General features: G+C 33.0%; 3 protein-coding genes across 5 annotated transcripts; 2 read left to right on the forward strand and 1 right to left on the reverse strand.

The window, feature by feature from the left end:
- Positions 1–96: 96 nt before the first annotated feature.
- On the reverse strand, positions 97–8,723 carry LOC141448904 (uncharacterized). Of its 2 annotated transcripts, XM_074117762.1 has the most exons (8): positions 8,562–8,717; positions 6,830–7,036; positions 5,553–5,721; positions 5,416–5,468; positions 5,296–5,331; positions 5,104–5,221; positions 4,940–5,016; positions 97–521 (listed from the first exon to the last, which is right to left on the reverse strand). In XM_074117762.1, the coding sequence occupies exons 1-8, from the start codon at positions 8,613–8,615 to the stop codon at positions 498–500; spliced, it is 738 nt and encodes a 245-aa protein (XP_073973863.1). In that variant the 5' UTR covers positions 8,616–8,717; the 3' UTR covers positions 97–497. The 2 variants fall into 2 exon arrangements, with proteins under 2 accessions (XP_073973863.1, XP_073973864.1); XM_074117763.1 differs by lacking the exon at positions 6,830–7,036 and having other exon boundaries at positions 8,562–8,723.
- Positions 8,724–10,593: 1,870 nt separating this feature from the next.
- On the forward strand, positions 10,594–13,380 carry LOC141448905 (small ribosomal subunit protein uS7). Its single transcript, XM_074117765.1, has 6 exons — positions 10,594–10,752; positions 11,060–11,247; positions 11,410–11,619; positions 12,673–12,801; positions 13,080–13,178; positions 13,259–13,380. Exons 2-6 carry the CDS (start codon positions 11,098–11,100, stop codon positions 13,325–13,327), a joined length of 657 nt encoding a protein of 218 aa, XP_073973866.1. The 5' UTR covers positions 10,594–10,752; positions 11,060–11,097; the 3' UTR covers positions 13,328–13,380.
- A 1,483-nt stretch (positions 13,381–14,863) lies between these two features.
- Positions 14,864–24,080, forward strand: LOC141448902 (uncharacterized). Of its 2 annotated transcripts, XM_074117760.1 has the most exons (13): positions 14,866–15,071; positions 15,156–15,284; positions 15,387–15,493; positions 16,577–16,627; positions 17,854–17,898; positions 18,525–18,581; positions 20,179–20,242; positions 20,403–20,448; positions 20,818–20,865; positions 20,995–21,119; positions 22,228–22,347; positions 22,737–22,820; positions 23,652–24,080. In XM_074117760.1, exons 1-13 carry the CDS (start codon positions 15,063–15,065, stop codon positions 23,724–23,726), a joined length of 960 nt encoding a protein of 319 aa, XP_073973861.1. In that variant the 5' UTR covers positions 14,866–15,062; the 3' UTR covers positions 23,727–24,080. The 2 variants fall into 2 exon arrangements, with proteins under 2 accessions (XP_073973862.1, XP_073973861.1); XM_074117761.1 differs by lacking the exon at positions 18,525–18,581 and having other exon boundaries at positions 14,864–15,071.
- Positions 24,081–26,581: the final 2,501 nt, after the last annotated feature.

A 26,581-nucleotide genomic window follows, 5' to 3' on the forward strand; every position in this document is an offset into this window, starting at 1 on the left:
ACCGTACTCAAGTAGTTCAACTAAAGTTGTTCAGGAACAAAAAAAGAAAAAATCCAAACATGCCACGAAGGAATAAATAAAGTTTATTGTAACAAATAATTTATCGTAAATTTTATTTTTTAGAAAATGAAATATCTATAAAAATACTTAGAATGTGTTTATTAAGAGCGTTTTAGCACACATTCGCACGTTAAATTCTAGAACAATTACTGCAAATCATTTTGTAATTACAATTTCATTTGTAAATATAGATTAATCACAGATTTGTTATTTATTTATTTTTTTTTCTAACATCAAGATATTTTACAATTAAATACAATTAATAAATCATTTTGTAAAAATTCCAACTACCAAATGCCATTCCAATTATTCTCTATAATAGAGAAAATAAAATAATAAAAAATAAACTATTGTGCCCACAATACTGCAGTTACAAGAAGAAATTCAGCCTTCAATTTTATGATGCATCAAGTTGATGATGTTAAAAATCTTCAGAATTAAGGTTTAGGGAAGAAATTGATCTGAAATTAGAGTTATTTTTTTATATTGTCGGAAAAAAGAAAATGTGAATTCTAATAACTTTCTGTATAATGGATTTTAAGTTAAGTAGTATCATTCAGAAGAAAAGGTGGCTTAAAAAACGAGGGCTTCTCGATGGAGGGTTGACGAAATTTATAATAATACACCTCTAAAAATTAGAAAAGCATACTCCTCAACTAAATTAGCTACTTTTTATGGTATCTTGGTGTTCCTAAAATTATACTCTGGTTCACATAAAAAAATAAAAACGCACTTTTAAGCAGTTCACTCTATCAGAACTAGAGAATGGGAAACTTATATTGTGATGACTTTATGGGGGAAAAGTCTCTAGTCTATTTTTTATTTACTAACAATACACAACTAACACTTATTTATATTTTTTTCTGGTCGTCTCTTTTTTTCCACAAATCACTAATTTTATTTTTCTCATTTACACCTGTCTCGTTAAGCACTCAGCACTCGACTCATTCTATACAATAATATGTTTAAACCATCCAAATATTTTTAAACAGATGTAAATTTATTACGATTATTATTAAGTGACTCTTGCGGGTGGGGCCCCTACACTACTCCACCCTCAGTGAGGCACTCACGGTATAACATTTTATTTCTGTCTATGTTCAAAACGTCTTAGGAAATGTACTCGTCGACCGCTTCTGGTTGTTGTTGCACTATCGCGACCGATGACTGGAGGTAGTGAGTCCGACGCCTTTCGGTCGTTGCGTGCTGCCGTAGGCCCTTCTGGTACATGAGGTAGTGATGATTCGGTTGTGACCGGTTCCATGGTTATTCCATACGCAAGTTTCAGCTTGTCAATTGAAATTTTAACTTCTGCGTTTTTTCTGTTTATAGTGAAATATTTCTCTCTACGCGCCACAACAGCATATGGGCCCTCATAAGCCGGTTCCAGTGATTTTCTCACTCCATCTATTCGCAGAAAAACGTGCGAGCAATCTTAAAGTTCTCTTTGTATACGAACGGACTGTGCGCAGATTTATTTCTCACTGGAACAGGCCTAAGCAGCTCCATACGGCGCTGTAGATCGCTAATAAAATTTGCCTGGTCTTGGATTTTGTGAGATAATTCTTCCTTAGTTGGTTCGCCTATATATTCGCCCGGTATTCTTATGAGTGTTCTATACACCATCTGAGCCACGGAAACCTTGGTTTCCGGGTTAACGGCTGCTCTTAACCCAAGTAGCACCGTTGGTAATGACTCTGTCCATTTGGAAGAGTTGTGGGCCTTCAATGCTGTTTTCAGTGTTCTGTTAAGGCGTTCTATTTTCCCATTGCACTGCGGGTGATAGGGTGTTGTGTGAAACAATCTTAACACCACACAGTGCTGTAAAGTGTTTGAATAATGTTGACTAGAATTGTCGTCCACTGTCCGTGGTGATTCGTTTGGGGGTTCCAAATCTAGCGATCCAATTAGTGTAGAAGGCTTTCGCATTAGTTTCTGCAGATATATTTTCCAGTGGTATCACTTCCATCCAATTCGTGAATCGGTCTATACACGTCAACATGTAGGTATAGCCTTCCGATGGTGGAAGGGGACCCACTAAATCGATGTGAATTTCTGCGAAACGCTCGTCCGGCAGTGCAAATGTTCCAATTTTTGATTTGACATGTCTGTATATTTTGTTCTTTTGGCATGCCAGACACGCCTTGGTCCATTCTTGAACATCCTTGTTTATGTTTGGCCAAACACATCGGGAGGTCATCTGTTTAATAGTGGATTTAACTCCTAAATGTGCTAAGTTATGTATCTGGCTGTGAAATTCCTTCCGGAATTGACGTGGAACGAAAGGTCTGATATGTTCAGAGCTTGTATCACACCATAGTTGTTTTCCACTTGGCAGTGTATACGGTTGGAATTTTATTGATCTGTTCGTAGTTTTAAGTCGCTGAAGTTCTTCATCGGTACTCTGCGCATCGCTGTGTTTTTTTGAAAAAAAAAGAGAGGTCTCCAACCTACTTCTTCTAGTTGTTGGACAACACCTCCCACTGCATAATCACTTGCGTTAGTAGTGCTGCGTCTGCCAAGTCCTGTTTGCAAAGCTGGAATTTTTTTATTGTTCCTTGGCTCCAATCGATTTTGCGGTTGTCTTTCTTTTTTGCTCCCTTCAGGTATTCATGTAATATGGCCTGATTTTCTGATGCATTCTTAAGGTGCCTTCTATAGAAGTTGAGCATACCTAAGAATGTTCTCAGTTCTTGCACGGACTCTGGAAGTTTATAGTCCAGTATAGCTTTCATTTTGGCAGTCAATGGTTTGGTACCTTCTGGAGTTATGGTGTAACCCAAAAATTCTAATTCAGCTACTCCAAAGACTGATTTGGCTACGTTGAGTGTGAGTCCATAATTATCGAGACGTTCAAAAACGAGTTCAAGATGTTTTTTATGTTCTTCCTCATTTGTGGATACCACTAAACAATCATCAATCAAAACTAAACAAAATCGAGCCCTGAGAAAACTTCATTTATAAACCGCTGAAAAGTGCTTGGGGCATTTTTTAGTCCAAATGGCATTACGTTAAATTCAAATGATCCGAATGGGCTTATAACAGCAGTTTTGGCTTTATCTTCTTCTGCCACTGAAATTTGAAAATATGCTTTGAAAAAATCAAGTTTTGTAAATATAGGTTTTTTTGTATAGCATACCTTTAAAGTCTTCAATTCGTGGCGGTGGCTACCTGTCAGTTATGGTTTGGTCATTAAGCCTACGGAAGTCGCTGCAGGGTCGAAATGTCCCATTTTTTTTTTTTGGTGAAGTGAAGAGGGCTTGCCCACTGTGACTTTGATTGTCTGATTATTCCATGGTTGAGCATAAATTGGAACTCCTCTTTGGCTAATTTTAATTATTTTGAATCCAATCGTCTTGGTTTAGAATAGACAGGTTCACCAACTGTATGTATGTGATGTTGAGTGTTATGTTTTATTTCCTTCGGTGGGTATTTTAAAAGTAATTCGGCAAATTTATGCGTGTTTAAAATCGGTTATTGCCAAAACATTACTTGGTAGTCGTATGTGTGTTACACCATCAATAAGTTGTTTATGTTTTAAATCTTCCATTAAATTAAACTTACTTAAAAAGTCGGCTCCAAGTATACCTTTATCAACTTTAGCTATTATGAATGGCCATCAAAACTCTCGCCGCAACCCAAGATCGATATTTAATGTGCGTATTCCAAATGTGGGAATCACAGTTCCATTAGCTGCGTATAGCGAAAATTCAGTTTCTGGAATTTGTTTATTCATTTTAGAAACAGGTATAATTGATAGGTCAGCACCACTGTCGACAAGGAATTGTAATCCCGTGTTTTTGTTTATTACAAATAAACGGAACTTGTGGCCCTTGCTTAAATGGTCAGCGGCGGAGCTGGGCACTACTTCCTCTGCTGATTGCAGTTTTCCGACTCTTTCCCCTCACAAGGTGGCTGACATTTTTCTGGCCTACAATTTGATTTAAATTTAAAATGGTAATAGCAAAATTTACCCTGGGGATTGGACTCTGCTCCATGGGCGCCTTTTTAGGTCGTCCGCGTGGTGACGTACTCAAGCTACGACCTCTTGAGCCAGCGCTTTGAAGGGCCGAAAATTTCAGTCCCAGTTTGCTCATCTTAGACAAAAGTTCATTCATTAAATTGTTATCAGACGTAAACGTTACCTGTTACATTCTCGAACATTTTATCCGCTATCATAGCTACTTTACTAAGGTCTTCCTCGGTAATTAGTAAAACGTTCTTGATAGAATCTGGCAATTTGTCCAATCATAGAGTGCGGAGCACTTTTTCCGACATGTTGGTACCTGCCAAACTTTGTATTTTCTGTAATAATTGGCTAGGTTTTAGGTCGTCCAACTCGAGTCCAGTAGGTAGTCTTTTGATTTGCTTATTTTCGCTTGCCATATTGCCGCCGTATTAGAATATTTTATTTTCACTATATACACAATATAACAGAAAGTTTATAATAAATATGAAAAAAGAAAAATTTAACACTAACAAATTGTTCACTTAACAGGGGGTCACCAGTTTATGGGGAAAAGTCTCTAGTCTATTTTTTATTTACTAACAATACACAAATAAAACTTATTAATATTTTTTTGTGGTCGTCTCTTTTTTTCCACAAATCACTAATTTTATTTTTCTCATTTACACCTGTCTCGTTACGCACTCAGCACTCGACTCATTCTATACAATAATATGTTTAAACCAACGATTATTATTAAGTGACTCTTGCGGGTGGGGGCCCCTACAACTTAATGAGCATGTTATGAACAATGAACAATTTAAAAAAATGGTGGGTAAGCTAATAATTCTTTTAAAGTAGAGTTTCTCTAGTTTTCAACCTTATATGCTGGTTATTTTTAATATTAAGAATTTAAATTCATAAAATATATACCTTGACTCCATTTTTCACAAAACATTCTCTTACTAATCGACCTAGTCCGCACTTTTCATTTGCATCTTTTACAACAACTGAAAACAAGAAATTATTTTTTAATATCGTCTCTAGTTATTATATAAAAAACTTACGATGTCATCTTCTTGAATGATTATTTATACCTTCTTTAGTGCAAGCTTCAATCATAGTGTTAGCTTTGGCAAGATCGTCTGGAGCACCAGTAAATCTTTGCTGAGCAAGAACTCTTGCTCCTTGCTCATTAAACGCTCCATCTTTTGTCTGGGGAAAAAAATATAAATATAAGTAATATTAATTTAATTACATAACTTTTTTAAAAAGACAATGTCACTTACCAGGCCGATTCCATTGTAAATACATTCTAAGAAGCACTACAGGAAAAAAAATATTGGCAACATTAATTTCAGAAAAACTCTTTGGAACTTAAATTTAAATGCTATTTTCTTATCTCTTACCTTTTCTGGTTCAGTTTTTGGTACTGCCATATTGGTGGCAATTTTGGTTTGATCTGCAATTAAACAAATAGTACAGTACTATGATGACAATAACATTTTTTTGTAGGAAATAATATTTCTTGGAAAAATGTTTCAACCTGGCGTGAGTTTGGTTTGCGTCTTGCATGCCTCTGTCAAAGCCTCTACTTGTTCCTTTATTTTTTGCCTTATTTCTTCCGGAGTCTTGGAAACTGTGCTGGCTCCTGCAGTTGTGGACTTATCATTGTCTTGTGTTGTTTCTGGTTCTTCTGTTGTAGTGGATTCACTCTGGAACAAAAATAAGAATTATTCCTAAAAATAAATACAAAAAACAATTTACTTACACTCTTCTAGAGCCAATAGTTTAAATAGTTCTTAATAGAGCTTAAATAGTTCTACCAACTCAGGCGGAAACCTGCGCAGCGCTGAAGGAGGGATACACTACAAAACTGAATTATTTGAAGGTAAAAGAGGAGAGCAAGAACACAGATAATGGAGGTTGAAGACAAAAGAAAGGAATTAGAATCAATATATAGACTATAAACTACGATGATTTTGAAATTTACATTGAAAGAGGAGGACCGAAGGATGTAAAAGGTGAGTGGCTAAAGTAACTGAGAAGGCAATTGAGAATTTGGTTAAACAAGTGATTGAACTGAAACAGCCGTCGGAAGGAATATGCAAGATAGAGATCTCTCTCTGCAAGTGAGAAAGAAAATCTGAGCTCAGCCTCAGTATTAAGGCATCTTTAAGAATTGGATTATTAACATCCTAGTTGAAAAACATCAAAGATTTCAAATAGTAGTAAGACAGAAATTGTTTGATTTTATGTAGTTGATATTAAGTTGGTGAGTACTGGTTTGCAAGCCTTTCTTGTCGTTGAAAATTTGCATTTTATGTTCACACAATATCTAATTAGGTAAAATTGGCCTCAGATCACTTTTCAAAACAATCAAGAAGAAGCAAATATAAATTAAAATCCTGCCCATTTATTGAATTCAAACCCAAATATATTTCGAATTTAGAGCGGCGTACTATTTTTGGGGCAGGGATAGGTTATAAGCGTGGAATTGTAAGTGGGTTATCTCCAGTTGTTCGAATTCCGCATGTAACTTTTTATTAATTTGAAGAAATGTTAATAGTGATGAATATGCTTCCACCCCCTAATTTGGCAGTTTAATAATACCTATAGAAGGATATTTCTTTACTTATAGAGCATTTCACTCCAAAAATGTTACATTTTTGAACAACCCAAAAGAGGAGTGAACCTAAAAAAAGTTACATTTTCTAATTATCTAAATCTTTTTCAAACGTTAGCAAGGATAAAACTTTGTCACAAGAAGAGTCTCTTACACCTTCGTGAACCACTACACACACAATATAACAAATGGTTTACCTGTAAAATATCCGTCGTATTTTCCACTTGAATGTAAATCGGTCGTCTTCCAAATGGCAAGATTATTGGCACAGGTACAATAGGCATAAAGTGCTTTTTTGAAGAGCCTTTGCTGAAGAGTTTAGGCTTTGCTGCCAATGGGTTACTACCCATATGCAATGCAGTGCCAGCAATTCTTCGTCCAATTGATCGTATACGAGATCCACACTGATATCATTTAACGTGGTCTTAATAGTATAACATTCTACCACATCTCATTTTATAATACTTGTTCAATGTTAATTTGCGAATCAAGCTATTTTATTAAACAACTGCTGCTTATCTTTTAAGATTAAGTACAATAATTATTTTTAATAAAAAAAAAAGGAGACACTATTGAATCAAAAGAGAACACGGCATTTTTAAAAATGAATTAGTTTTCCAGATATCCGTAGGTGGAGTGAGATTTTTCTATTAGAATGTAAACATAGTTTTGCAGTATGGTTCATGCATTTTTCGATAGTACAGTTGTCTTTTCTGTACCATGAACAGTACTTCAAGTGAAGACCACCTTCCACAGAAGCTGAAAGCTTTCTCAAATGATATGTTGAGTTGTACTTGCTCAAATAATATATGAATTTATTTAGTGTACGAATATATGAATTTGTACATAGAGTGAAAAATATTCAACCATCTCAACAAATTCAAAAAACAATTTAAAACTTACATATTTGTCAGTAATCATAAAATATATGGAACAAAATATATGTAGAAATCAAATTTAAAGAAGCGGACATTCAAATCAAATTCTATAGCTACCTAAAAGCAGCAGATTTATTGCTGGTTCGTAAAATATATTAATTTAATAGTGGATAGACTTTGGCTGTGTTTATGGAAAACCCAAACCCAATTTTGAGACATTACATCTGCTGTGTAAGGATTGTACATGCCAATTGTGTTCGTATTGTTAAGGTTGGGATACCTCGCTAAAATGCCAAGAAGAGGAGGCTAGTCATTTTCCCCCAAGAATCTTAAGAACATAAAAAATCAAATTTTCCAGTAAAGAAAAGTTAGTTCTGCTCAAATTTATTTTTCATCACATTTTCAATAAACTAATCAGTAATTAAAGAAAGAAATCTATTCACTTAGGTTTTACAAGTTTTGGTTTTAGTCAGAATTATAAAACTTTACATTCAGTAATACTTTTCAAGAAATAAACATATTCTTGGAGAAGAGTTTTTAAAAGACTTTTCCTACGTTCTTGTAGAAAAGTAAGTAAGAATTTGTGATTATAAAGTGTTTGGCATTGACTGCTTTAAAAGTTTAGACTAAAATGTAGATCTTTTGATCGTTGTATTTTTTTTTTTTTTAACCTGCGAGCGGCGTCCCCATGAGTATTTTCCTCAAACAGATTTAAATTTGCTTGTAGTTATATTACACCTTAATATTTTTCTATGTTTTTGTCTAGCTGAACGTGAGAAAGGCAGCATGAGGCATATTTGTCTATGCTCGGGTCAACTTAAGTACAATAATTATCCCTGATTGCGTTAGTAATACGGGGAAGTCTACTCAATAGGGTTACCCTCGCAACTAAAGTTCACATATCACATTTTTATTTTAGACAGATAATTTAAGTGTTCATTCACTTATCTTTAAAGTTTACACATGCAAACTATAACTTATTGAAAGCTTTTACAAGATGTAGAATTAAATTTAGGAAAATATATTAAATTATTTAAATGCTATTACATACCTGAGCAATTACAAGTAGTGTAGCTGCCAAGCATAAAAACGTTACAGCTCTCATTTCAAATCGTTTTCTTAGCTTATCAACTTCCCAAATGCTGTATCCATACGAAAAGAAGACTCTTTTATAGACTTCTAGACCATTGATCCCGGCACTAGGGTATTAAAAAGAAATTGTATTAAAGGTTTTTTTTATTAGCCAATACAAAAAAGAGGTATGTAACTTTAAATCCTATTGGCTGCGAAATAGATGGAAACTTCCCATCTGTTTATTGTTGAGTTCTCCCTACGTCACTTGACAGGACAATTTTTCTCTTAGTGGTAACTATGTAATAGTTTGATATGTTTTGATTTGACAAAAGGAACCCAATTATTCAATAAAGTAAATTGGGTATATAAATCCTTGACCTAACCAAAAGTTTGAATATTTTTTATTGTGCCAGCAGCAGTGTGAATCAAGAAAAGTTTTACAAAAGCAATAATAATAATTTTACAGTCAGTTTACACTTCGCGCTACTTGTTAAGAACTGGTCTTGCCTAATTCTAAACATTGAAGTGAAAATCAGAGTTTTCGTATTGAATGTATCTTTTTCTATTTAACCCAGTCAATTTAATTTTACCGGTTGTCATTGAATGTATTGGATCTTTTTAATTTAAAGGCCGGCAGCTACACGTTGGAATATAACTTTTCAGCTAATCTTTCCCCGCTTTAGCCGTACATATTCTAATTAATTGCTTGGAGTGGATGATTCCAAGCACCAACGCTTTAAGTTATTGAATATCTGTCATAAAATAAATGCAAAAAATACAATTTTCTGGTAATATCATACATCTTAATTTAAAGTTTTTTATATCTATTATAAATGGGCTCCCTTAGCAGAAAAAGTAAATGCGTATTTATTCCTTTTCTTTCTAATAAAGGGACTCTGTTCTAAAGTATAATTTTTGTGTAATACTACTGCAATGTATATGACTTTTAGCTGTTAAATGTAAGTCTCTACTAATATTTTTAATTCTGCCTAATATATAACAAGATTTCCTTCTTTGAATTCGTTTAGTACCTTGTTAAAGAATATATGTAAATGTGTATGTATCATTTTTTCATATAAATCTTTTTATAAAAATGTATTTCTGTACCTACCCAAACAAAGAAACGCCACTCTTTTCTAATACTCAGTCTTGAGACCACCCATTCCGACTCTGTATGTCTGGATAAAACAGTAGTCATGTCCAGCTTTAAATGTTTGCTGCATCCTTGGATGTTGATTATGCTGTCATTATAAGATTATTTAAAATATCAAACTATTACGTTATTAAGCTATAACGGCATGTGTTACTATCATTTTAAACATTATCTTATTTTAATCAATTAAGTAATAAAGTCTTGAGTTAATTGGCATTATCACGCTAAATATTATTTACATTGTTAAAGGACATGTTGAAAATTCAAAATTTTACTAAGATTTTTTGTGTAGAAGTGCTTTTATCAAAATCTTCTAAATTCAATTCTTAAAAAATGCTCTTGATTTTTCTATCATAAATCCAAATTCAACAGTACTCAGGTTAATCTACCAACGTGCCAACTTATTACACATTATGCCTTTAACATGAGAATCCTTAATATAAACATTTTAACTTCAGTTCTTTGCATGTTAATCGTAACTGTTGTAATAAAGTAAATTCAATTTTTTTTTTCTTTATGAAGAGAAGGTTTACTTCTTGTATTCTTAAGCAACCTCCTCGAGGAATGGTATTTTTGACATTTAACAATTTTTTGTGTATCCCTTTTTTGCGAAAGGAGGGGGCCTCAACTTTCTAACACCAATAATCGTCTAGTACTAATTGTGAATAGATAATAATTTGAAATCCATATATAATCTGCAGAGAAACATATTTTGGAAAGAATTTTGTAAAGCATGAAAAGTTTCTTAGAGATTAATCAAAATTACACGTTTTAACCTTAACAAGGTTGGATGAATTTCTGAAAATATTATTAGATTAATTTTGTTTTTTAATATTAAAATAATAATATACAAAAATCCTCATTAAATTATATTACTACTGAAAGCAACCTATGTGATATAAATTAATAACCATGCAACAGCTTTATTTTCAACACTGCAATTAGTGGATAAGTTAACCTGTAAGCGAGTTGAAGTTCTTTCTGTTTGGGTAGCTTATCCGACGAATCGGAATTGGTAGGTATACTTATTGTGTTTTGTAAATTAAGTCGCAATAGAAAAAGTGGATTCATATAGAAAACCTTTGTGTGTAAATGTCAACATTAACTTAAATTGTTAATTGTTGTTAAAATTCAATATAGCTGTTAAGTGGTTCCACGTGGTGAAGTGCCTTTTTATTATTTAAAGCACTTCGTACTTGTCATACAGATTTTTGTTCTTTATGTAATAAATTTTGAATGAACAGATAAAATATTTATGAGATTAAGGTGTTAATAACTCCAAATTTTGTAAATCTATTGATTTACATGTTATTTTTTCGCAGTGAAGCTTTGTAGGTGATCGTTGTAATTAGCTGAAACCATGGCAGATGAAAACTGGGATGAACCTGCACCAGAAGGAGGTGACACTGGGGAAACAATGCAAATTGCCCCTGCTGCTGAATTGCCGGAAATAAAATTGTTCGGAAGGTGGAGTTGTGATGATGTTCATATTGCGGATATGTCATTGCAGGTAATCATTTTTTAAATAATTAGATAATTTAAGATAACTTTTTATGTAAAAATGAAGGGTTTAATTGTAATAAAGCAATATAAAGTTTTAGTTGAGTCGTTTTTGTGAAGTAATTACTTTTGATAATTATTTTCAAAGATATTTTATTAAGACGTTTTTTAGGATTACATAGCAGTAAAGGAAAAGAACGCCAAATATTTGCCGCACTCAGCTGGCAGGTATGCGGCTAAGAGGTTTCGAAAAGCCCAATGTCCAATTGTTGAGCGGTTAACTAATTCTCTCATGATGCATGGTCGAAACAATGCCAAAAAGCTTATGGCGGTCAGGATAGTTAAGCATGCATTTGAAATTATTCACCTCCTCACGGGAGACGTAAGTATCGATATTTGAATTCATTCAGAGAAACATTGCTGTTTATGGTTATTTCTGGAACTTAAATGTTGTAGGAGAATTCGAGTTATTGTAAGGTTTCTAACCTTATTCGATTTCTTAGGTTAGCTAATTTCTCTCCAGAGGTTAGCAGCTCATATTAGCTTTTAAATTTGTCGTATTTACAAATCGTGAGTGTATGATATTCTAATTTAGTCAGTTCCAATAATTTTAAGATACTCCAAGAGAAATCCAGAAAGCTAGTCTTCTAGATTAGTGGTTACACTTATGTTTAAATTGACTTTTTCTTACACCAAAGCGTTTAGACTTTCAAAAGCTTCTAGCTTACATGTGTAACATGATACACTCAGTATAAATACTTTCTCTTAATAAGTAGAAAGTATTTTAATCGGGTAGATACTAGATTTTCTCCGCCATACCACCATGATAATACCGAAGAAGTTTGTCTCTTATGTAATGACCTAATGCTTGATCGAATGTACCATATTTTGGTAGTTTGTGCTAGACTGAGTGAGGTCAGACTAAAATATTTTAGGAATATTTCTTTAACAAATGTGGAAATATTAGAAATATTAAATGGTTCTGATTGGCCTCGGTTAGCACAATATTGTAAAGCAATAAGTATATACGGTTCTGGTATTGGTTAAATTACATAATAGAAATAAGTGTTAGATTTATAGGGTAATCCATTACTTTCTGAAAAAGGTTATTATTAATTATTCGCATTTATTTACCTAAATTTTTTTAACTCTGGTTTCCAAAAAAAAATAATAATAATTTGTATTGCCCACTCCGCCGACGGTCATTGACCATGGCAGATGTCTTATAATTTATTTTGTACACCCAGAAATGTATATAATTTATATTTTTATATTAATAAATAAAGACTATAATAAAAATACTAGATTTTGAGTTTTCGTCGAAAAGGCCATTTTGAGGACCACTAAGCACGAATAAGTTTTTGCCATTTATGTAAAATACTTTTACAGATAGATCTCTTGAATACAATTTTTTTTTTTTCATTCGTTTTTCTAGAATCCGTTGCAAATTCTTGTCCATGCAATTATTCATTCTGGACCCAGGGAAGATTCGACGCGTATCGGTAGAGCTGGTACTGTGAGACGACAAGCTGTTGATGTATCACCTCTTCGAAGAGTTAACCAGGTGAGTTTTAAACATGTTTTAAAATTAGTAAATATAATTAAGGAAGAAATATGATAAATTAGTCTCTTATAGTTCGCTGCTCGAGGTCTTCTCTTGTAACGGCATGACAAGAGACTGGTCCGAAGGTCAGTAGTGCTTTAAAAACCAATTTCAGCTGTCGGTGCGCCTTTAAAAATAAAACCTCCTTTTGTTTAATAATTTTTATCAGTAAAAATACTTTTCATTACTGCTGCCTTGTAAATCTGATTTTTTTTCAGCTGATCTAGTTATTGTTTTAGGCAATTTGGCTATTATGTACGGGAGCCAGAGAAGCTGCATTTAGGAATATCAAAACTATTGCTGAATGCTTAGCTGATGAACTTATTAACGCTGCTAAGGTGAGTTATTTTTTTTATACTTGAAAAGAATTATTTCCTAATACCAATACACTAATTTTATTGTAATTGATCTGCTGCAGGGTTCCTCCAACTCTTATGCGATAAAGAAAAAAGACGAGTTAGAACGAGTGGCCAAGTCTAACCGTTAATTTTTTGTATTTGTCTATCACAGCAATAAAAAAAACTGTTTGGTTTTTTAATATTTTTTCTCTTTACTTCAATTTTCCTTTAACCAATTTCACCAAGCCCACCATCGCTGATTTTTTTCTGATGTTGCACACATATTTTTTGTACCTCTGACTGTAAAAACATAGTTTAAGTTAAATTCTCTACACAAACAGATAACTTCTAATGTTGGATGAAAGAATGAAACCCATCATGAGTACAAAAACACGCAGATAAAATCAGGGACATTATCCATCTCTGTGGACCTAAACACATTTTGAGTTCATCCAACACTAGCTGTTCATATCACAGTTCAGCCATAGAAAATAATCCCAACAATAGTAAATAGACTAGAAGCTATTCGTACACCCATAATATACTAGCTACCTTTACGGTTTCCTGAAAGTTAAATAAAATATAGCCGTCTATAGTGTGTAAATGTTATTGAAGAGATTACTATGAGTTAGAGTTTTCTTATGGGTACGCTTAAACCAAGCAGGTGCACAGCAACTACATTTGCAGGCCCCATTTATATTGTGTATGATGAAGATTTCCGTATTGAGTATTGCTGTTAGGTTCCCACAGGACGGTAAGATCTATGAAGAAGCGGCTAGTCCATTATTCCTAGAGGAATACTTCCTAGAGCCAAAATAAATTTGAAAAAATATTAAGTTACACCTGCGAAGAATATAAATCAGTGGAAGTGCTCTTGCTTACGTTCTTTTTAACAGAGCATTAAATAAGAAAAACAAATTGTTGAAAATGTTAAATGAAAACTTTTTCCAAAACAAATTACGAAACACCCGGAAGTTCAATGGACCAGAGTAAAATGACATTTATTATATGTTCCCCCTAATAAAATTTTATTGTTTTAATCTTTTAATGAGAACCCGTATGGGTTCTGCTGAATTAAAAAAAAGTATAGAATAATTTGAATCCATCAATTCAAAAGGCCCCTTTGATATATAGCAGATTTAAATTCAAAGAATTTATATTCTCTGCTAGTTTAAAAAATTACATTTCGCTGTTTTATGGTGAACTCTATTCATTAATCATATAACACATTATGATAAAAAGAACAACATTAATGATGATAACACATTATGTTCCGCAGTTTGCTCAGGACACCGAAATCCACGTTAAAAAACGTTACTCCCTCTAGGGTTAATGATGAGGATCTTCACCTTGTCTATCTGTGGGTTCTGGATCCATTTTCCTCAGGGGGCGCGTTCAAAAATTTTCTAATTTGATGCAGCTCCTAAATGTGTTATTATATAATGCATATTTATCTATTTAGTGATAGAATGCGGCGTTTTACAAGGTATTAAATTTGTTATTGAATTGTGGTGTTTCTGGGACAAGTAGAAGTTAAATAGTAAACTTTAGCAAAAAAAAATAACTTATTAAAAATATTATATCCACCATATATATTTTTTTAAACTTTTATCTAAAAAAATTGACAATTGTTAAGCATAAAAATTTATGCATTACTCCTGCTAATAATCGTAATCATTCGGCCAAATCCGACAACGTGCTCGCACCTCTTCTCAGATTATATTGAACAACCTTCCCACCTAGTATCTTTTTGAAATTTAAACTGTCGTAATACAAAATTTATCTATTTACTTAAATCTAATGAATATATGACGATTAGATTCTTGTACCTTGTGTGTATTTCTATTTATCAGTCAAGTCCGAAGTCTCAAGTGTTAATCCACCATGAATCAGGTTTTGTATATTTCTGTATTACGTCTTTTGCATTGTTCATGTGTGCTTTGTGTGAGTAGCGAATTGTCTTTCCTTTTAATTTAGTGGAATAGAAAAAGGTTTGCAGCTTGGGTGGATGTCAACAATATTTCTTTGAACCACAACAAATTTGCAAAGATGTCTCATTTTTCTAACAATTGGTGTTCTAAACCATGGCATTCTTCTCCATTCAAGGTAATAGCCATTTGTTCTAAATATAAATTATCATTACTACTAAGGTCATCATTTATTTTTCCTTTTGCTTTTTTTTTTATATGCTAATTCGAAAATGAACAGAGACAGCGATGTAACGAGTATTCCTATCGGCCGCTGAGCCATCAAAACAGAAGGCAAGGATCTTCAAATTTATTTGTAAATAGATGGGAGCCTCTTCAAAATGGAATGTAAGTTTGATATATAAAGGGAATTGGAAGTTAATTTTCCTTTCTTACGATTTCATCACGGATTGCCACCTCGTAAACGACACAAACAAGACTAGAATTTGTAATTTACAAGTTAAAAAAATAACTATTTACATTAACTATTTTGCATTAACTTAGAGTTCCTATATTTTCCTCTCTTTCATTACACCTGACTGCCACCAGTTCTTTAAGCTTTTTAAGATATGAGATAGATAGCTGGCCTAGGAACTGGACTATCCGAGATCTGTGTTCAGAGTTCCACGTCTGTTTAATTTCTATCTAAATTGATAAATAACTAATCCTGTATTAACTAGCAGATAATTCTTCCCAATGCAATTAAGGAAAATACATTTTTGATAGTTCTTGTTGAGGTAATTTTCTAAGCATCAGATATCACAGCAGAATCTTGATTACTGGTGAGTTGTGCTACAGTTTTCTGAATGGAAAATACAAATTGCAGACTCTCTTCCATCAATAGCTTATAAGGTTGTTAGATCGCGTGGAGTTAAAAACCAAAAGGAAGAAGCTTTTCTGTGCGGGTTAAGCTCAACACATAAGATTTAGCATAAGATTTTGGAGGTACAAACAATTAGATCTAACTTCTCGGAATTTACTAATACTAATAATAAAATGAGTATTTCTGCATTTTTCTTTTTCAGTTTTAATCAACTTGGGCAAAATCTATTAATTATTTTAAACTAGAATTGTGTTTCGTTCAAAGTAGATTCAATCACTTACTTGTTAATAAAACAAAGTTTCCTCAAGAAACGTGTTGTTTCATTGCTTCTTATAATAAAAAAAAGGTAAAGAAATCGCCTTTTTTTCAGGCGGGACTTAACGTCCAACTATCAATTGGGTGTCATGAAGTACATACTATGAACAATTTTTCAAAAAAATAAAAAGGAGCTATACAAGGGATTCGAACTGAAGATCTCCCACTTACAAAGCCACGCTAACCAATAGACCAACACCCTCCCTTAAATATAATTTCTTAATAAAATATTTGCTATGTATTTCTCACATGCCTAATGTCTTTTTTTTATTTATTTATTTTTTTTGTTCAAGGGAAATCAATTTTCGGAGAGAAAATGTTCGAAATGACTTAAATTCGAGTGGGTAAGCATTCCTGTATATTCTCCAGTTTCAAACTAAAAAATATAAAAAAGGTGTTTAAATTATAAAATACTCACAGTTGTAATCAGATCTCTTAGTTGTTACTTAAATTTCCAAAATTCTGTTCTAAATATTGTAAGCGTAGCTTGGGAACTAGCTTCATCTAGAATTGATTTATGCTTATTTGACCATTTTTTTAATTAAATGCACATGTACGAACGGGAACGATGCTTTGTTTTTTCTGAATCCTCTTTGAAGCTATTGTTGTATATGAATTGACAATGACAAGTTGATCATATTTACTCATATTCATAAAAAAATTATAAGTGTTGAGTAGATATGATGTTGAGATGATATGCTCGTTTTATAACTTTTATATAAAACAATATCGGTTATCAGATTTTCTCTCAACCTTAGACTGGAAAACTGAAAGCCTTGAAGTTTGCCTGCATGCATATCATTAACTTCTTAATAAATCAAAGTAAACAGTACAATTACTATGGGTTCGTGGCGATGAAGAGGTTGACCATTTGGCTAAAGAGGGCTCATGCAAGGAGCAATCTGACATATCCATCCTTTTGAGAAATCCTAAAACACAAGTGAACTAGAAGTCCTATATCCAGTGAGAGTAAAGTGAGTAGAATGGAAGTGGGAATCACTAATCTTACTGTCCTTAAAAATCTTTTTTATACGAAACTGTTATCTTCGGCAGAAACATTGCTGGTACTTTCAGTGGAGTTATTTGCTCATTTAGATTGTCTGCAAGGGTTGAGCCCATGGGTCAAAGAGCTTCATCGTACTGTATGGTGCAAATTTTTTTGAAAACGATTAAACTCGAACATACTGAGTTCATAGAGCAATTAATATGACATGAATGGGGCACATCCTTCTGGAGAGAGTATAGGCTAAGGATGCAGAAACTTAACTTAGGCAAGATTTTCCATTTCTTATAACTGAATATCTAAAAAAAATAATCCTATTAATATCCTGTAATTTCATTACTTAACATTAATAAAGTGCAAAAGGCACTTGAAAATGAAAAGGTTACCAAATAACCCTTCATATTCAAGGTAAAAGGGATTATGACCCTTACAAAGGACTCTCATAGACACTTGTCTATGATTACAGAGGTTAATTTATCTAATACTTAATAATTCTAAAAGATTTAATTAATAAAACATTATGGAGTAAAGCCTTTTTTTTAAAGAAATAAATTGAATTTGTTTCAGAGATTCCGGAAATTATAGGAGTAGGCTGAATTATCATTTCGACAAGTAAGCTTCAGTAATATACATAGTTATACAATTTATTCTAATATTTGACATCAATGATTTTCCTGGGTGTAATATCGTACATTATTGAATTATTCATGGTGATCACGCAATCATAATGATTTCTGATAAGATTTCGATGAGGTATTTTAGAGCTAGGAAAAAGAAGTATGCGGGGCTTTATAAGTTAGTTTCTAGCTCTACACAGAATATACAAAATTTAAAGAAATTTTTTAGTGTATTCTTTCAGATTTTTGTTTTAAATTTAAGCTAAAACTTATTTTCTTGGGGGACATAAGAATCAACTTAAAATATGGAACACTCCACCGTGTAGATTTCTACACTTGAATTGGAGTTTCATGAAAATGGAAAAGTAGTTTTATAGGTTTTATAAGCTCTTCATATGCTTACAATTTTCTGTAACCTCCAGTTTTCATTACTTTCCTTAAATACTTTTTCTTACTAAGTGTTCAAAGCTGGAAATGTACATAAACAATCTTTTCTCTAAGGAGATTATCGCCCCAAAGACAAAATATCATTGACATGAAAGGATTGAATGCTCCCAACGCTGCAGCTAGTAACATATGTATACATATGAACTGTTAACTATATAAATTTGTTTTGTTTAGGGATGCTAACAGTTTAAGAGATGAACAGAATAAGGACTCTAGACCTTACTTAAAATGGTATTTTATTAATTTATATGCTCAAGTAATGAAGCATGTTTAAATATAACTTGTTATTACTGAAAAGAGACAGATTCAGTGCATGAAGCATGTATAAATTTAACTTATTAATACTGGAACAGGGTGGATCCTGTTCCTCAAGGCATTGCAGCAGAAAGTCTAATTGTACTATCTCCTTGAAAGATGTAGCAGGTTCCCCTTTTTAAAAAGGCGAGGGCTTTACCAATAATCGTTTTTGGAACATGATCTTCTCTGGTCTCAACGTGCTAAAGATTTGTTCCGCAGCACAGAGATTACGACGACGGCAAATAGAAAGGCTATTTCCTGCTCCTGGCGGTGCTCGCAGGCTCTAGGTTCATCAAACTTACCCTATTTAGGAAGCTTATTGCGCCCACCCTTACAGCTGTATTAGGATAAACCTCACCCTTTTTTTTTTTTTTTTTTTTTAAAGATTTAAGGCGCGTCAACATCTATGGTTATTGGCGCCCGGAGCTTTTTTCAGTGCACTGCCGGCCTCCGGACAGTGTTCTCTCGTTACAGACAACACTGTCCATCACCGGACAGTGAGCTGTAAAAAGCTCCTAGGAAGAGAAAATCTAAGGGTTAGCAGCTGGATTCGAACCCGGGACCTCCGCGTGGGAATCGAGTACGCTAACCACATAGCTAATCCCTCCCCTCACCCTTTTAGTTATTATATTTCCTACCAATCGGTTTGCTTGTTACCATTAGTCTCCACCAGAGGCCTCAAAAAGCAAATAGACGATTGCAATGCCATCGGTCAGGGTGTAAGAGGCGTTTTCTCGTCTCCTATCATAAACTTCTCACAGACTAGACCTACGTATGGCCATCTCACCATGTGGAGATGTTTTCTGACCAATCTTCTTGTAATGGCAGATCAATTCGGTATGAACACTTTTCCTAGGCTGGGTCACAAGACCTGCGACCATTTACCTATAAGTCGACTAAGGGGTGTACCGCTTGTTTTGACTAGTAGAAGCTTGCGGGTTAACCTTGTATGACGCATGTTCGCCATAAATAACTACCTCATCAGCAAACAGCTCTAAGAGCCGCAGGTGATGTCCTCCTTACCAGCTCAAATTTAAAGAGCAAGTTCCCTAGGCTAAAGACTATGTTCTAAATACTAATTCCTGCTTTTTCTGCGTACACCATCAAAGTCATGGAATTGAAGGGAGAGAAACATGGGCAAGGAGAGATGAGCTAGTTCTCGACGAATTTCACTTAATTCTATTAATTTAGTGCTAATTGCCTATTTCCAACGCCTAACGTCCAACTATCAATTAGGTGTCGTGGATGGAAGCTCATATTACCAGAACCAATTTTTTCTAACAAATAAAAAGTAGTCATTCGCGGGATTCGAACGGGGGATCTCCCACTTACAAAGCCACGTTCTTGACCACTAGACCAACACTCGCCCCTATTCTTTATTATTTAATTTATTTATTACAAACTATTTTAATCAATATTAGTGCATGAAAAATTATTCATGATATCGAAATCGGGAAAAACGACGCATGACTCAGATACCAGATTTCTGTTGTTTTTTCTCTTTTTAATGTGATTCAAAACTTAATTGAAGGTGTAAGGACATCCTACAAGAAGATCCAAATGCGAGATTTCAAAGAATGCAAAAACTCTTTTGGGTATGTTTTATTAATTTATTTTGTAAATAAAATTACTCTAACTTGAATACGTTGTATAGCGACTATTGTTTGCATAAATTTCTAAATAAATTTAAGATAAATATAAATAAGTATAGAAACGTACTTATCAAGTCGTCAAATCTGTTGTTTTTCATTGCAGGATAGACTTGATCCAAAAGATGATATAAGACTAATTGCAAAGACGAGTAAGCTATTTTACTACTTTTAGCATGCTCCAATTGCGATATTTACTACCCAACAAAGAGTGGCTCCAATAATTAAGTTTGAAACTTTGCTCTTGACATGGCTTTCATTTTAAGCAAATAAAATTTTAAAATGGAAGTTCGCCAGAGATTTAGTTCAGTAAAAAATGAGAGATATTAAGCAGAAATAAGCTTGTTTAATGTTGAAAAAGTTTTTGCTTTTTCAGTGCTAATAATTTAAAAAAAAATTATATCTATGTCTTGCAATTTACCATCTTGAATTTTATAGTTTGTTCGTATTGTATAACTTTATATATTTATTATTTTGCAAATATTTGAAAAATAAATAATTATGCGTTCTTTTCATTGTAGGCAATAGAAATGCAAGGATTCCAGTCTATGACGGTGTTACACCGATTGGTAAAAATAATTTTATTTAGATAGTGCTTGGTTTAAGATTCTGATATTTCGAACAACTTAAATATGTTACTACTTCTGTACCTGAAACAAGAAATTTGAATGAAATGATTTTTTTTTTATTACTTCCAGGCAAAGAAGGGATTTCTAAAGTCTGGCTTTGTTCTATTTGCAACGTTCTTATTCTTGATACTACCGATAAAAAATTGCATTTAAAGCAAAAAAATCACTATAAGAGATATGCAAATTTTTGTAAGGTAATTGCAAGAACTATTATTTTCCGTTTATTCTAATTTTTAGAAATAGAAAAGAGTTCTGGAGGAAATGCTGGATGAAAATTGATCTATAAATTATATATATAACAAAGAGGTGTTTCAGCTCATTCGTTTGCTTGTAACTTAATGAAGTTCGACATTTCTCGACCATACAATGCTGTTTTACTTCTCACGTCCATAAAATAGGGGTATTTGCCATTTCTTGTGTTCCACTAAATGTGCATTTCGCAGAATCATAGTTGCTTGTCCTGAACAAATGTTTGGTAACCAATCATGGCTGTATTCTTCCAAAGGCAACACTTTTAGTTCTGGTAACATCTTGTCAATCAAACGCTCGGGACTTCCTGGATTTCAGTTTTTCTTGAACTGCCAGAATTAAGGTATAGGAGTCTACAAAAATCACAAAGTTAGGGTCACTCGTTTCTAGAACGCTTAACAGCAAGACTAATCACACGTACTTCCTCTCAAACTTGGACACGAGTGTATTCGTAGATGTTAAAAATTTGGAAGGTTGTTGAAAAGATGGCTGCATTGCTTTGGGCACCTTGAACTTAATCCGTTTCGGGAAGTAGAAGTGACTGAGTGTGTCAGTTATCATGATTTAGCTCCTTTTGAAGTTGAGCAAAAGGGTCTGCAACATCTCTTATATAAAGTGACTTTTGAGAAAACAACCTTCTTTTACTTTCTACAGTTCTTAACAGTTCAATTAATAACCTCTTTTCATCTGTCTTTAAGAGCTCAACCGGTCATTTCCTTCTCTCAACTAGCCCACCAGAGTGTATTTTAATAATCAGATATTTTTCTTATCAGTTTTTACTTGCTTTACTTTGTGGAAATTGACTTCTTTCAGGTAATTTAGGGCCTACCCAAACCACCCAGTCATGTACAATTTAATACAGTTTACAAATATCTTTTATTTTGAATATTTCACGAGATGCAGCTATTTTTAGACTACCTCGCTTTTTATATCAAATAAATGCTTTGTAAACTAGTACTTTTAGACATCTCGACATGTCAGAGCATAAAAATGAATTTTATTCTATCATTGCTCTGATAACACATAATTTATGATAGATTTATGAATTTCTAGAAATACGCAGATGAAAAACTCTTGAAACTTGAATTAGAAAAGAAGGCCAAAAAGGAGAAAAAAGAAAGAAAAAGTAGCAAAAAGAATTTGGATACTACATCTTCTTCAAAACAATCTGAGGTAATCTAACACAATAAAAGTTTAACCAAGAATCGTTTCTTGTATGTATGCTTCTAAAGTTCTTGTGATTGTCGATTTCCAACTTTGGCACATGTTCTTTAAATATATGCATTCATCTAACCCTTCCTTGACGCTCTTTTAATTTTCCTTTTAAAAGGAATTTATCTATTCTAAACTTCAACTTAGTAGAAGATTTTTTTTTTTGTACAATCCAACATCTTACCCCTAAAGTTTTTTTACGTCAGCCGAGGAGCTAGCCTGACGAACAATGACTTCAAACTCTAAAAGATTCTCGATTAATATCTGCACCGTGTAGCAATAATTAATGCCTCTAAGATCTTTCTGTTAATATTTCCCAATTTTAATTATTTTAACAATTTTTTTTAAAGGACAATATGGAAGAAAATGAGAAAGGCATTAAATCCGCCAAAGCAAACAAGGAGGTGACGAAAGATAAGCAAAATAAGCTTCAGGTACAATAAAATTTAAAACAAAAAATGATTGTGCTATTTTTTTATTTTTCTGTCGGTCAATATGCATCAAACTAGGAAATTTTTACAGTACTTCTGGATTTGTGGAAGTAAGATGTTAGCTTACGCAATATGAGACTCGTCCAATCCTCGGTAACTTAATAGATAATACCTTGAGCCATTGCAGAACACAAAGAAAAACTGTTCAACTTCATTAGCTATACTAAGTGCCACGAATACCTCGGCATTGAGGAGACAGACAGAATAGAATAAGAAACATCCAGACTCGCCTATCTAACCCAGAGTAAAATACCAAGAGACAAAGTATGCATGCAATCAAAGTAAGAAAAGGGTAGAACTTTGAAACCAGTTGCAGAGATAAAGGCCGTAAATGTCTCACGCAGAGGGAAGGAAGAATACCCCAAACCTTACCTGAACTAATTAATGCAGCGCCATTTTTCAGGCCTGCAGTTGGTCACTACTATCTCCAAAACCATTTAACCTTATCATTAGGAATATTTGATTCTCTTCTAAGACATGACAACAATAGAACATTGTTGCATGTCAAATACTCCAAATCTCAAAATCCAATTACTACAAATTACTCCAAGGGTGCTACTCTAAGCTTTTCTCATCTTAAGAGCTGTTACTATCTAGAAACACACAGTTTTCTAAAACTGTCCGGAAGCTAGCAGTGCACCGAGAAGATCTCGGCCTCTTTTGATCTCAGATAATGGCGTGCTTTAAATAAAAAGATAAATAAAAAAATTGTAATACCTGAACTGAAAAAACTTTTAATTATTTTAACTTTTGGTTTCTTTTTTTTTTTTGTAGAATCAAGAAAAATCTCCCAGAATCGATGAAACTATTTCTATTGAAGAAAGCTTGAATTACGATTTTCTTGAATAAGCGTGTTAGATGAAATATGCAAAATTTAATATTAAGAGATTACTTTAATTGAATTCATTTCTGTTTGAATTTTATGTTCTGTATAATGAAGTTCAGCTAGACCTTTTTTTACAGTACAATGACTTATGATTTTATACCATCTTTGTTAAGATTTTACGTTTCTTTTTTTTTTCTTCAACAATTTTTTTTAAATTTTTTATTGAGGTTATTATTTTTTAAGAAAGTTAATTATTTTGATTTCTTATGTATTTTACAAATTTAAATTTTCTCTCAATACTTTCACTACGGTTCATTGTGAAAAAAAATGTAATGATTGTACAATTTTGTATTAAAGCTTTTTTCCTTTTAAATTACTATATTAGCACATATTTAAACCCAAAAAGTTCTGTAGGGATGGCTTGACAACGTATATCTAGGGTCTATTGCAGCATCCACAGTTTGAGCTCCATCTCTAGGCCAATATATTTGTTTAGCCTTATCAGTCTGAGAATAGATAAAGATTGAGATTTTGTTCAGGCAATAGATCTTTTCCCAGCTATTGAATCGTATGCTAAACAAGCAGTGTAGTTTCCTCCTTTTACAGACTTAGGCTGACTCCCTGGACTCCATACAGGTAAATGGTAATTAGCTTCCTTCCTAAGTTTTAGAAATAATAACACTGAAAAGTGTAAGTAGGATTTTATAGTATTAAAAGAAATTAAACTTTTGTTAAAATTCCGAATAATGAATACGAATTGTGTAAATTTTCGTTAACTGCAACTCCTAAGCCTTTTATACCACTGACACAAATTCAAATATGTTTTAATCTAATTTAATGTCATTAAAGAAAATCATTAAGGAAATTCCTTTACTGGAATTACTATGTTGCAGACTTTATTGATATTTTCAGGAAAAAATCGCTTAACCATTTTTCTTAAGCTTAGTGTATTTATGGCTTACTTAAATTACAGATTTATACTTTTTGTGTTTGGAATATATTTCTAGGAAAATTTCATGATTCATTTTAAATAGGAACGTAGATTAGCACGCATAGTAAGTTGACTTACGCTTTCACAAATTTGAGTTAAAATAATAAATTCTAATTTCGGTAACCACATCCATTATACTCTAGGTATTATTATTTCCTGTAAACCATTAAGTTATCTGGAAGTTATGTAACTATCACCTGCATAAACTGAAAATAAATGTAGCTCACTATCTTCAAGATAGGCCAGCGCACTTTCAAGGACTGAAAGTGACCATGAACTTGCCCAAAACTTCCACTTCATCAATTTCTTGCTTCTTAAAAAGTGACCAGTTTCTTTTCATTTATTTATTTAAAACTTTTGGTTAAATAAGCCCCAGATGAAGACATTAACAAAACAAAAAAGTAATCTGTCCACATTAATTAGTTTTTTAAAAATAAATTTTTTGTTTAAAACTGGCCATTTCTTTATGTATTAAAATTTTTCATTTGTATCACTATTTTCACAATCACATTCAGTCCGCTCATTCAAATTTAATGGAAAGAATGTTTTTTTAGGACTCAACAATCGACAGCAGAACGTTGAAATTTAACTTTTCTAGTGAGTTATAGAAAATTATCTACTATATTTGTATCAAGAAATGATGCGATCATGCTAAATTTTTTACTAAGATTTCAAACTTAATGTTATTAATAATAATAAAAAAAAAGATGATTAACAAACTAGAACACAATGGGGATATAAATGAAAAAGTCAAAAGCGGAGGGACGCAGGAAGCTCAAACTTGGCACTTGGTTCAATTTGGATGATCTATGTATAGTCGATTCAATATGTTTTAATCAAAATTCGACTCAAGTGCCATTTACATCGAATAGATTATTCTGTTTCTCATGATTGTCTTTAAAATGTCCCAGCAATTTTCTTTTTGGCGAAATATTGTGAAATCGAGTGTTTGTGATTCACAGTAGCGTTTAGTTGCATTTATGAAACAGCAGGCGGAATTTAACTGAATACGAATTTTGTAAATTTTCGTTAACTGCAACTTCTAAGCCTTTTATACCTCTGACGCAAATTCTAATATGTTTTAATCTAATTTAATGTAATTGAAGAAAATTAGGCGTTTGCAGTTTTATCTAATTACACACTAGAATTGTATGAAGAAATTTGATAGCAATTTACTTAAATTGTGAAGTAAACGCTAAAATCCTTATCCCATCAAATACATTATTTCTATTTCTGCAGGTGATTAAACACTAGTTTATCTGTAATTTGGCTACACAAGGGAAAAAACCTACCATATCATTAACACACAATTAAGAAATTCTATTTTCCTTAAATCTGTTTACTTGAATTAGAAAATCGTTAGTGGTCTTAATTGTTGTTGTTTTCATCATTAGTCCCTCGAGTCATACATTATTAGTTATGTTAGGGTAATATTTATAGATTTTGGATTGGGGAAGGTGTGATTTTTACACAACAGTCGGCTATTTAACTGCCAATATCTTCACAGCGGCCTTAAGATGGCTTTGTCCACTGGGTACCTAAGCACTACATTGATTGTTGGTACACACAATATTCAGGTTTTCTAAGGCTCCGTGTTTGAATCTAAAATGAATTGTTAAAGATCAAACAAAACGTAAATCACAACTATGGCTAGCTACTTCACTCTGTTTTATCTTCTTTTTGTCGGTTTATTTTACTTTTTTTTACCTTCTTCTGTCTTGGAGATATTGCCGATCTCCGCAAATCGTTGCAGATTTCCACGTAACACTGACTGCCACGGACAGAAAGCTCAAAAGAAGAAAAAATATAAGGACAACCAGATCGACTTGAAGCTGAAACTTTCGCGAACTTTGTCCAGTCCAGAAGCACTAATCTAATCTCTTCCCT

Source organism: Rhodnius prolixus, unplaced genomic scaffold (assembly GCF_049639745.1).
Source record: "Rhodnius prolixus isolate KJV_2025 unplaced genomic scaffold, Rpr scaffold_2, whole genome shotgun sequence".
In the NCBI taxonomy this organism is placed as follows: domain Eukaryota; kingdom Metazoa; phylum Arthropoda; class Insecta; order Hemiptera; family Reduviidae; genus Rhodnius; species Rhodnius prolixus.